We start from the raw sequence: 12,975 nt of genomic DNA on the forward strand, positions 1-12,975 counted from the left end.
TCCAAATTTGCTCCTGTATTTATAACATCTCTAGAAGAATAAAATTACATAAATAATTTACTGATTTTGCATCCAAACTGGAAGCTAGTGTGCCAAGTTTATGCCTAATGTACCAATTTGGAACTTTAAAAAAAATAGGGTGAATATAGTGTTTAAGCATCCACTGCTCTTGTATTATTATTTTAGCTTTTAGTTTCTTTTGTTGTTGTTTTTGTTGTTGTTTTCATAGTTTGCATAACAGGGGTGATGCGTAGGGGGTGCACGCAGGTGCATGTGCATCCTCTGCATATGGTGGTGCACCCTTTGCAAAAAACCACCTGCTGGTGGTTGCCGCTCACTACCCCTCCGTTGGCACTGCCGGCAGTGTCTGCGGGCGGTCCATGACCGTCCCTGGCTGCTGCTGTCACTGCCACTGCTGCCTGTGGGTGATTGCCGACCCCTGGTCAGTGCTCTCCACTCCCCCGCCCCACTGCCAACAGTGCCAGCGGTGTCTGCAGGATCTCCTCACTCACCGCTGCCAGGCTCCCACCACCATACTCCCACTGCCACCGGCACAGCCATTCCCCTCTAGCCGCCGACGGCACGCACCATTCATGTTGCATAACATGAGATACTGTAAAATAATTCCTTTCCCTGCTGAATGAATCCTGCTCTGCACTTTATTAACGTTAGTCTTCACTTAGAAAGCTTATTGCTTATTTCAGCCTGATCTGCATCACTTATGTACCCAAAATTTTCTCTGGCTGTATGGTAACTTTTGTATATGAAAGGTCTTAAGACTTGGACACTATTATGTAACAGGAAAGGTCCAGGAGATTTTACATGCTGAATTTTGAACATACCAAGATTGATTTATTTTTGTTCTGTTTTATTTTTGTTTCAAATTATGCCAAGAATATGCATCACTATGAATGAGAACAAAATTTCAGCCTAGCATTTTTCTCAAATGCTATGAAAACTTATTACTAGGAAACAGATTGATTATATAAATGCTGTCATCAGATGAAAGCTTCTGGTCACTGAATTATGGTCAGTGATTTATAGTTTGGATTCTGGTCCAAAGCTTGTAAATCCGATTATCAGTACTTTAATGTTATCTGAAATACCCCTACTTTAAAAACCGCTAATTGGTCAGGAATGTTACATTCTTATACAGACTGGGGGCTTGAAGGGATACATATGAAACAATCACTGCTTTAACTGTTCAAAAGTGTTCAGAGTTTATTGAAGACCTTGTTGAAATAATACTTAGGATGTTTTGTCCTTTTGCGTGACCTCTGTTAGCTTACAGCAGTAGTTAATAAACCATATTTCCCTTGCAGCATTGAAAGTGCATCATTAATATTGCTAGTGAACAAAAAAAGCTACTTTAATTTAAAATTCTTATAGAAAAGCAAAAAAAAGTCAGGGTGCGCTAAATGGAAAGAAGGGGAAACTAGTTTTTTTATTTGCAGGTGGTATTCTAAGTAATGAAGATTGAAAACTAAAACTTCTTAAAAATATTCTTATTGGAATGTTATAAAATTTAATAAAGGCTAATACTTTGTTCTATACAATGAATCCACACTACAGAATTTAACTGAAAATTACATTCCAGACGGAACATCCTAAAGAGTGTTTAGAAAATCTAAGGATATTTTTTACTATTACAATATGCAGGCTTTAGAAGAGAATAACCTATTTATCGTCTATAGAACCATATTTGTTTTTTTTATTACAGTTGATCTGATTTTTCACGCATGAAATGGAAAATTATTCTTCATGCCAGCTAGAAGTTTTAAAATGTTTAATTTTTTAAATGATCAAATATATTTAGAATCTAAGCAACTGCTAGCAAAAAAAAAGAGAGAAGAAAAAGCTAAACTGACAAAAAACTAACATGTCTATTTTCATTGTGTGAACAAAGGGACGACACACATTCAAAAGAGAAATGTATGAAACAGCTCTCAGGTTTCTTAATACAAGGTGTCCTTAGGTTGTATTAAATAAATAAATTAGGGAGTACTCTTTCTGGAAACAAACAGTATACTCCCTTTTAATTTAATAGTATTCTTTAAAACTACTGATTCATTATATTTGCATATATACTCTACAACTCTCTTTTCTCCTCTTTTAGGTACTGAACCTGTTTCTGGCCTTGCTGCTGAGTTCGTTTAGTTCAGACAACCTTGCTGCTACAGATGATGATAATGAAATGAACAACCTCCAGATTGCTGTGGCAAGGATTCAGAAGGGAATAGATTATGTTAAAAAAAAATTACGGGAATTCGTCCAAAAAGCCTTTGTTAGAAAGCAAAAAGCTTTAGAGGAAATCAAAGCACTTGAAGAGCTAAACAACAAGAAAGACAGCTGCATTTCTAACCATACTGTAGTTGAGATAAGCAAAGATCTTAATTATCTTAGAGATGGGAATGGAACTACCAGTGGTGTAGGAACAGGAAGCAGTGTGGAAAAATACATAATTGAGGAAAATGATTACATGTCGTTCATAAACAACCCAGGCCTCACTGTGACAGTACCCATTGCTGTCGGAGAATCAGATTTTGAAATTTTAAATACAGAAGAATTTAGCAGTGAATCAGATGTGGAAGGAAGCAAAGAGGTAAGACATTTTATATATGAAAAATTAAGTTGTAATCATGTATTTGTTTGTCCTATAAGTAATCTATTTTTGGATTGCTCTTGAAAAAGTTCTCTCAATAACCAGGATTCCTTAGGTACAGTATTTTTAGTCAGGCTTGGTAATAGAAAAATTAACATTCTGCTTATTAGCTTGCTTACTTCTGCAGAGGCATGATTTAAGGGTGGCATTTCTTTCACACTTTATTCTGTCAAGTTTTAGGACACGATGCACGTTTTATAAGCTACTGATCAGAGCTGATGAAATAAAAGTATTAAAAAAGGCTCATGAGTACTATAATTGAGAACCTAAGTGTATCTGGCTGTAAATAGCTAATCTAATATACACTAAAAAAATGTATATTTTGAAAGGTGAATAATGAGATATGGTATAAATAGACCAGTGACAGATGTTAGATCAACTGAAGTTTTTTGAATAATATTTGTGAAAAAAATTTCGTTCAAAGATGAAGCTGGCTGACATGAGAAAACTTAATATCTTCCTAAGCATTCTCAAGAGCAGTACTTGGTGAAACCACGGTGTACAGAGGAACTATGTTTTGTAATGCATATACAGGTAGCAGTAACTTACTTAAAAGTCTTATATTATTTTCACTGTAACTAGACATTATATTACTGCAAAAAAAATTGAAAAAAATTGATTTAAAAAGCAAATCAGGTTTTTTAGAATTGACATTGGAAAATATTCCCAGTCAAAAATATGTACACCTGGAGTTATTGTTGAGAATACATACAAGTCAAGATAAAAAAAAAATACAAGAACATTATCTAAGCAAAAACATAAAAAATGAGAAAGGTTTAGTTTTGAGGAGTCTGCTGTCTATGACTACAGACATTTTGAATTAACATGGTTCTTTTACAACTTGTAGGTGGAATATTTAAAGTTGATACTAAAAGTTACTAAGACACTGATATGTTACCAATAAGATACTAAGAGTTATGCTTCATTATTACAGCAAGGTTTGTTTTGTCTATATAGCTGTAAATTCATGACTGGTGCTAGAAGGCTTGTATATTACATATATAGTATCTATCTATATTTTTATGTGTAACAGACAGCATTTGGAACATTACTAAAGAGTGTAAAATAACTTTTAAGTATGTGTCACCTTGGCCCCTTAAAGCTGTCTCACTGGTAGTCTTTAGTCTTCTTCCATGATTCAGGCTCACTATAGTCAGAGAATCATCTGTATATTACATATTGCAATATAAACTGAGGCTGCATACAAATGCTTGTTCACTGCCAGAAGTGGAAAATCTCTACCTCTAGCAATGATTCCGAGAGAGAGGGAGCAGCATAGGTGTTCAGCTGCTCTGCTGCTCCTTGTGCCTTCCCAAAACTGGGGTGATCCCATTCTGGGGAATGTGTAGGCTGCTCCAGTCCTAGAGCAGCAGGGCAAAGTCCCCTGCCCATTTCTCACTCTGGGAACTCCAGAATCAGAAGCAAGCGGGGGACTTGCATCACAGTCCCCTGGAGTTGAGCAGACTAAGCAGGGGGCAAAGCCTCCTTCTGCTTCTCACACTGAGAACTCCAGTGCATGAGGAGCCAGCAGAGGGCAGCTAGTGGTTTCTCTGCCCCTCCCTGTCTACAGGAGGGGTGGGAACAGCTGTACCCCATGCCTTCTGTAGATTGAGATGACCCCAGTCTCTGGGTAACATGGAAACTTTTCCCCATAGATCCATTCCTCCTGGCCCCAAGAAGGAGTTAAGCTATGGGAGTGTAAAACAATGTTCCCTCTAAGGAGTAGCAGTTCGTGAGCATGCCGCTTCAGTCCCACCTCCCCCTTTTGGCGCGGTCTACCAGTAAGTGTCCTGCAGTAAGCGTCCAGGTGGGAGCGGGCAGGGTTTGGCCCTATGTGGAGCACTGTGGGCCCCACCCACTACCCATCTCCATGCTAACTGCTAAACAGAGAAACACAGTGGAGTGCTGTGGCCCAGCCATGGGCCAGACACAATTGATCAATAGAACTGGAAGGGTGGCACCAGGGTTGGTGTGGGACAGTTACTGCCAGCTCCAGGGAACTGCTCCACTCCCGAGCCCTGATGCCATGTGCTCCCTGAGGTGTGCGGGGGCATGGAGCAGTTCCCTGGAGCTGGCAGAGCCCATGCCAGCCCCAGCCCCAGCCCCCATCTCCACCTCGCCTCCAAGAGCACGTGGCCTTGCAGAGGAGCTGCTGCCTCAGCTTACCTCCGGTAAGTGTCCCACACCAGCCCTGGTGCCTCCACCATGTTCCACGCCCATCTCGTTGACCAGCTCCTCTTGGGGAAGTCGTAGCACAGCTCTTCTTCTGGGCAGGTGCACGACCTTAATAAGTTTGTGCGCAGCATGGTTTTAAAGTGTGCACAGTCATGCACATGCACAGCTTGGAGGGAACCTTGGTGTACAAGCATTCATTCTCCCAGGAGAAAATCTCTTGGGAACGAGTACTACTTGCTTAGAATTGGCTGAATTTTCTTCTGGAACCACCATTTTTGCTCTGGGAGAAAAGGCTGAAAAATCTGTGTGTGTGTAGTTCCTAGCAGAACAGTGGTGATTCTCCCATTAGAAACAGAATGTTTGTATGTGGCCTTAGCATTATAAATGCCATGATTAGCACTTATGAATAACAAACCAAAAATTTAGGTAAAGACCTCCATTGTCACCATGCTGTAGAAGCTGAAGTACCTATTATCCTGATAGACTGTTGTAAACTATTTTGGAAATGGTCTAAGATACAGAAGATAATGAAATAAAGATCCATGGTACCAAAGACATAATGAGATGTTAGGTTCACTTAGTATCAACTTAGAAAGCCCAATCCTTTGAATTTACACACTATTTGATGCTTACAGCTTTCATGTGCTGGGCATTGGGCCCTCTTTCTTCTAACTTTGTCCTGCCAAAGTTCTAGTTGCTACTTGTGTAACCTTGATGTTTTCAGAATACTTCCAGATATTTCATTTTCTCTCATGAACTTCATGTCTTCTCACATTCACTCCATTCAAATACTACAGAGCTTTGAAATCAATAGTGAGATGGAATTATAGCCCTAAGGGGCACATCCAGACAAGTGCACGTGTGTCTTGCAGCATCTCAAAGCCCTTTGAGACATTGCAAGAGGCACATGCAGGAATGAGAAAACGTTTTGCAAATTTGCAGCGCAGGGGCAAAATTAGACTCCTGGATATCTGGAGTAAAAAAAAAAAAAACAGAGAAAAAAAGTGGGGTTGGGCTCAGGCGACCAGAGGCTGGGTCCTCCACAGAGACACTTCGGTAGCAGCCAGAGCATCTCTATGGCCAGACCTCATGCTGGTGCTGAAGCACACTGACTGTCTGTGTAGGGCAGGCAGCATGTCAGCCACAGGGAGCTGGACCTGTGCTCCAGTGCCAGTAAGTAATGGGTGGGGGGGCTAGAGGAGGGAGAAGCCCATTGACCCTGCCCACTGCCCCAGCCTGCCCCACCTGGCCCCACCCCCCACCTGCCGTCCAAGCCCCCCCACGGCTGCCCTGCCTGACCCCAATCCCACCCACCCCCGAACCCTGCACCACCCGGCCCCACCCTCTCCAGCCCCCCAAGCCTCCCTATCGCTGCCCCTCTGGGCCCCAGCATCCCAGGAAGCAAAAAAACCCCAACTCCCCTGCACTCATCAGCACTAGCAGCTGCCATTGCGGTCACTGTGGCCCGTCCTGCACAGGGCAGGGCTGGGTGACAGCTGCAGCGGCCCCAGCCCAGGCCCCACTGCCCCCCCTGCTGTGTGTGGGGGGGCACTGCCAGGAGGCCCCAGAGTCCCCACAGCCCTTGCTACTGTGGTGAGTAGAGGCTTTTTGTTTTCTTTTTTTAAGTGCTGAAGGCTGGGGGGCAGCCATCATGGGGCTGGGGGTGCAAGCAGGGGATGGGGACAGGTGAGGCAGCCATTGGGGGATCTGGGGAAGCAGGGGGGGTTGGGTGGAGCGGCCATCGGGGGGGCTGCAGTAGCCGGCAGGGGATGGGGCCAGGAGGGGCAGCAATCCAGTGGGCTGGGGGAGCAAGCAGGGGTGGGGCATGTGGGCCCTGCAGGGGGGTGCCATTTGGCCCCTGTTGGGGGGGCTGTAACCCGTGTGGGTGTGAAGCCTACTCTGTCCAAGTTTGCGGACAATACTAAATTGTGCAGTGAAGTGCACATTCCAGAGGGTAGGGAACGATTACAGGCAGACTTGGACAAGTTAGAAAAGTGGGCAGTACACAATAGGATGTAGTACAACAAGGACAAGTGCAGAGTGCTGCACCTAGGGTGTAAAAATATCCAGCACACCTTCTAGCTAGGAAACGACCCTCTCAGCAGGACAGAAGTGGAAAGGGATCTTGGAGTCATAGTGGACTCCGAGATGAACATGAGTCGTCAGCATTATAAAATCATCAGCAAAGCTAACTGCACTTTATTGTGCATCAGCAGAGGCATGACAAATAGAAGCAAGGAGGTGATACTTCCCCTCTATGCAGCATTGGTCAGACCGCGGTTGGAGTGCTGCATCCAATTTTGGGCACTGTGCTTCAAGAAGGATGTTGATAGACTCGAGAGGGTCCAGAGGAGGGCCACTTGTATGGTTAGGGGCTTACAGGGCACACCCTATGACAAGAGACTGAGGGACTTGGACCTCTTCAGCCTCCACAGAGAAGGCTGAAGAGGTGATATTGTGGCTGCCTACAAATTCATTGGGGGGACGCAGCAAGGGATCGGAAATGCTCTGTTCACCAGGGTGCCTCTTGGGGTAACAAGGAACAATGGTCACAAACTGACAGAGAGCATATTTAGGCTAGATATCAGGAAAAACTTCTTCATGGTAAGGGTGGCCAAAATTTGGAATGGGCTTCCAAGGGAGGTAGTGCTCTCCCCTACCTTAGGGTTTTTTAAGAGAAGGCTGGATAGGCATCTGGTTGGGGTCATCTGACCCCAGCACTCTTTCCTGCCTAGGCAGGGGGTCAGACTCGATGATCTGTTGAGGTCCCTTCTGACCCTAGCATCTATGAATCTATGAATCAAAACATACCGGTATTTAGAAATCACTTTATTATGATGATAGAGACACTGGTAGGCTTCCAGATTGCTTTAACGCTGTAGACGTATCGGTAAAACATTGCCCAACTGATCACTGTCTCTGTCTCACGCTGTCTCTCTCTCTATATAGTGGTCTTTTGTTTTAATTGTGGAGGAACATGGATTTCGGGGTATTTTACAGAGTGACTTTAGGATTTTTTTTATCAGGGATTTTTCAGTTTTCAAATAGAGAATACCAGAATTCCTGCTAGGGAGGCCAGTGGCAGGACCATGCCTGCTCAGAGCTGGCACCTTGGACCCAGCTGGAGGTGGCTGAACTGGCCAGGTGGGGCCAGAAGGACATGCTTGGACAGTTCAAAGCAGGCCACCACACCTGGAATATCTTCTGTGGCCGGGCAGGGGGCACACATGGCAGTAGTGTCACACAAAGGCCAACCCTGCAGCCATAGCCCACTGACAGCTGGCCCAGAGGGGCAGATGCCCCTACTGGCTGTGCAGTCCCCATCTGGGTCTGGCAGGTGCACAGCAGGTCACAGCCAGGCAGCAGCCCCCACTGCCAGACTGCTGCAGTGGGTAGAGGGGGCAGGGAACTCTCAGGGCTACTTCAGCAGTCCAGTTGGCACAAGGGATAGTGTCCACAGGTACCAATTGCCTGGGCCCCAGAAGCTCCTGAGAGCTAGTAGCCCTGAGCTACTTGCCAGGGCAGCTTTTTGTACTGATGGGGCCAGGACAGGGCAGCTTTTTATACTGCTGGGGATAGCACAAATGCTGGCCCCGGGCTCTAGCTCCCTAGCTCCCCTTGGCTGCAGATCCAGAAAGAGCTAGGCAGGGTTATTTTGCCCCATGTGACACAATTTGCCCCACACCAAAGTGCATGTCTGGGCACATGCACCGAGGCAAAAAGCCCCAGCTCAAGTTAGCACCACTTCTATTAGAGCTGCCGCAAGTGCACATGCTTGCATGTATGGACACGCCCAAGGTAATCTTATAGTTTCATAGTAGCTAGGGTCAGGAGGGACCTGAACAGATCATCTAGCCTGACCCCTTCTGATCTCTAACCTAAACCTATTCTCCATCAGCTTATTACCATTGTTCCTTGCCACCCCAGGTGGTGCTGGGGAGAAAAGGGCTCTACCTATTTGCTGTTGATCTCCCCTGATGAGTTTGTAGGCAGATCATTATCAAAATGCTATTGAATAATAGCATTTTGATAATGAGCTTACATAAGTCCAAAATCAGTGTAATTAAGTTGACTCTGGCACAACATCTATTATGTGTTCCAATTTTACCCCATATTGTAATTCTCTTTTCCAAGTTCTTTCCCCTTTTTTGTTGTTGTTGTTGCTTCTTTGGACTTGCAAAAAATGCACTGATTTCCTTCTCTGCTGATACTTATCCAATAATATGCAAATAGTTCTATGCTCGAACCTAAATTAGAATCTTACTCTTGACAACAGAGCATCTCTGCCTTTTCTTGGTTATTTGTTAAACAACAGGATGTTTTTTCTTAGTGGTATACTTTTAATTTTCAAAAAATGCCATGATTTTTATAAGCCAAGTTATATCAAATATGAGTTATGAATGGATGTTATTCATCATTCATGATAAGATCATGTTTTTGTTTATGGATTACAGACAGTGTAAAGAAGACTACTCAGAAAACCCTTTTAAGACTCTAGGTAAACCATTGTTGCCTAGGGGGTCAATGATGAGCTAAAGAGACAAGGTTGCTTGAGAATTTTTTTTCTCAGATTGTTTAAGTGACATTAATCATAAGTTTTCATAAGTTTTCATTCTTTCAAATGCTTTGGTTTCATTTAAAATCAAATCTTTGCTCTAAATTTCAGTTTTTTCCTAATGGTTATTTTGAGAAATCCTCTTCTAATAAAGCTGAGCAAAGGTAGTGGCCTAAGTATTTTCTCAGGATTTTCATTTTTTAAATATTTATGTTAAACAACAGGAACTGGGCAGGTCTGAAGCTCTGTGAAACAGTAAATAAAGTAATGCCTTCTTTTGGTCTTAAGAGGTTCTGTATGTGACTTCCTACCTCATATTACAAGGCAGCTGTTTCATCCACTGCAGCCTCTGCTTGTTTTTTCAGGCTCTGTGCTTTTGCTTCCCTGTGTTTTGTTTTTTTTTCTGCAGTCCTTAGGACTTTAATAACTCAGTATAAACAACATGTGTGAATCAGATGTTGTTTGCACCCGTGTCTTCAGAGAGGCAAACTGCAAATAAGATAAGTAATTTAAGAGCAAAAAGGCCAGGTGATTTGAGGAAGCTGGCTGGTGAAGGCTACAGGACAAGTGTATGATGCTTGAATGTTTTATGGGAAAATTACAGTGGAGGCAGGACAAGATCTAAAAAGTTAGGATTCCCTAAGCTGTATTAACCTCCAGACCCAAGGGAAGTTGGAGTCCAGTTGCTTGTATTGAGTTCTGCTTATATCTTATTGCTCAGCAGTTAACTGCCTAATACTCAATCACACATACTTCAGAGGTAGGCAGGTGAATGTTGGGCAGTTAAGAAAATCATTTCATAATGGCACCAATACCCTATTATCTTGCATATAACATGTAACTTCCCCCCCACCCCCCCAAATCAGCCCCCACAAAATTGGGGTGTGTCTTAAGTGGGAAAGCTGTTTTCTTTTCTGGAAAAGAAGCAAGCCTGGAGACCCTGTGCATGCCATGCAGCTGCCAACATTGCTGCTGCTTGTGTCAGGCTCAGCAAACTGAAGGAGCAGAGTCCTGTGTTAACCCTCTCACCACTATAGCTCTTGGGTGAGCATTACAGCTTGTGCCTGAAGCAGCAAGTAAGCTGCTGGCGGAATCATGATGAAGACTAAGATGTGGAAACAACACTCTATTTACAGGAACTTATAAAAAGAACTATTTATTCACAGTAAGGACTATCAGCCTTATAACCACCCTTGCAAGAATTTCAGGCCTAATCTGGAAATATAGTGTCCAGGAAGTGCAATATCCCAGGAGATAGTCTGGGTGAAGCAGCAGGAGCTTCCTGGTGTCAACTGCTTCTTCCAGACTATCTCCTGGGATGCTACATATCCTCCATACCCTATGTTCCCAGGAAGACTTACACTGGGTGCGTCTACATGAAACTTTTACTGCACATTAGCCTAATAACACTGTACAGTAGAGTGTCACAGCACAAACAGTGGTAACAGCCTACTACACAGTGTTATTAGGCTAATGTACAGTGTGTCACTAATTAACTGTGCGCCAGCACTAATGTGCAGTAACTTTAGTTACTGTGCATTGTTAGTCCTTTATTAAGGAATTAGTCAACTAAGTGCACAGTATCCAAGGTACATTAATGAACATATAGATGTGTCCTCTGTGTCACACAACAGACCATAACCCTGCCTTTCTACGTTCTGCCTTCAAAAACCAAGGGGCATATTTTATTTGGGGGCATGCTGTGCATGAGAAAATATGGTATTCCATGCTTATCTTAAGCTATATAACTTTCAATTTCCCCAACTGGGTAAGCTATAGCTTCATGGGTGCATCTACACATGCCATTTAGGTGAGATGTGATAAACTCCAGCACAGTTTGAGCCAGTCATTTGCTCCTGAGCGCAGCATCTGCATGTGCATCCAGGAGCTGGCAGCAGGCTCAGGGAGTCAGCACTGGGCTCTAGGTAGCAGTGTTGGGTGGTGGAAGAGCTGGCTGGGAACTATGAAGCCATGTAGCTGACCCTCCTAGCCTGCTGCCAGCCCGGGGCTGCTCTACCCCAGCTCAAATTGCTGCAGTCCTAGTCACTGCCCACACATGCATTTATACTCAGTAAAGGATTCTGCTGTAAGATAGTACTGTCCCCACCAGTACTATCTTATGGCAGAGTTAATTTATTTACCGCACCCTAAATACCAGTGCATGTGTAGATGGTGATGGTTTACTGCAGAGATAATTAGTCAACTCCGCATTAAAGCACACATGTAGATGCACCCCATGGATAGTAAATACTGAGAATACTTCTGCTAGCTGTTTTTTCTATACCAGCAGTTCCCAACTTCAGGTTGGGAACCCAAATGAGGGTTATGGGGGCAATGCCGGTAGCACTACAGACAAAGGTCGAGCGGCACCATGTGCCAGGAGCTCCCCTGCCCCTAAGCCACTGCTGCAGTCCACTCTCAGCAGTGGATCACAGCAAAAAAAGGTTGGGAACCACTGCTCTATATATTTTCCTAGTGTTTAAAAATTGCATCACTGGAGAAATACAGCAGCATTTATTCCCTTTTTCTTCTTGGACACTAGGACAAAACTGCTGGCAAGAGAAGGTTTGATACTTCTGAACAAGGAATAAAAGATAGGACAGAGCTTCTCTTCCCATAAATATGACATAGGGTTTCTACAGTATCTTCAGAAATCAAAATGCTAAGAGACATTCCTTTCCATAGAATTTCATATTTCCAAGAAAGACTTGTGAGAAATTACATTGGTTCAGCTACTAAGTGAGTGGCATTAACTATAATTCCCGGTAATTTTGACACAGTAGTGGACGCTTAGACCAGATATTTTATGGAGGTGCACTAAAAATGTTTATTTTAATAACTTTATCTCCACTGACAGGGAAGGGATAAATGGAAGAGGGGCTTGTGGAAGATGCCAAGAGCCGATAAATGAGTTGGAAATGATGACTGCTGGTAGCTGGATGATTAGATTCCAAATCTTCCTGTTTTATTTCCCAATAATCAAATTGTGTTAAAACTATATCAATCAGTTGTATTTTTGAAGGATAGATCTGTAGGAAATAGGGTAGAGACTTGCTTTAAGAAAAAAAAAAAGCTATAAATAATTTGCCAGTGAATAAATAACTTCCTAGATATACCTTTTTCTCTCTTGAATTCAGTTACCTGGTCTAAATATCAACAAGATAATTCACATAAAACTCATTAGAAATTTTAAGGGAATCTATGATTTAGATAAAATGTGGCAAAACATTAGCCTTTTTAAATATAAAACACCTATGATTTCTGATTTGCATACTATTCAGATCACTCTAAAGTTTATTTAAAAATCCTACATTTGCTAAATTTGAAATGGAATAGTTCTTTTGAAGATCCTGGGTGCATCTACATGTGCAATTAATGCTATTTGGCTTTAATGCACAGTAAATTTACATATGCATATGAAGGTAGTACCTTTACTGTATGGTAGACTAATTTCATGTGTAGTAAGCATCTGCATATATAGACGGCAACACTTTACTGTGCAGTAGTTAGTCTACTGCACAGTAAAGTGTCTCATGTAGACACAGCCATTGGAGAGAAAAGGAAGGAATCAGGATTATTGTTA

General features: G+C 43.0%; 1 protein-coding gene across 1 annotated transcript in view; it reads left to right on the top strand.

Annotated features, from left to right (window-relative positions):
• Window positions 1-12,975, top strand: part of LOC102564050 (sodium channel protein type 2 subunit alpha) — a 153,829-nt gene that overhangs the window by 86,119 nt on the left and 54,735 nt on the right. The window contains exon 17 of the mRNA XM_059727328.1: window positions 2,117-2,602. Within this exon, the coding sequence (XP_059583311.1) occupies window positions 2,117-2,602 (486 nt within the window). The remainder of the gene's footprint in view (window positions 1-2,116; window positions 2,603-12,975) is intronic.

This window comes from Alligator mississippiensis, chromosome 4 (assembly GCF_030867095.1).
Source record: "Alligator mississippiensis isolate rAllMis1 chromosome 4, rAllMis1, whole genome shotgun sequence".
Taxonomy (NCBI): domain Eukaryota; kingdom Metazoa; phylum Chordata; order Crocodylia; family Alligatoridae; genus Alligator; species Alligator mississippiensis.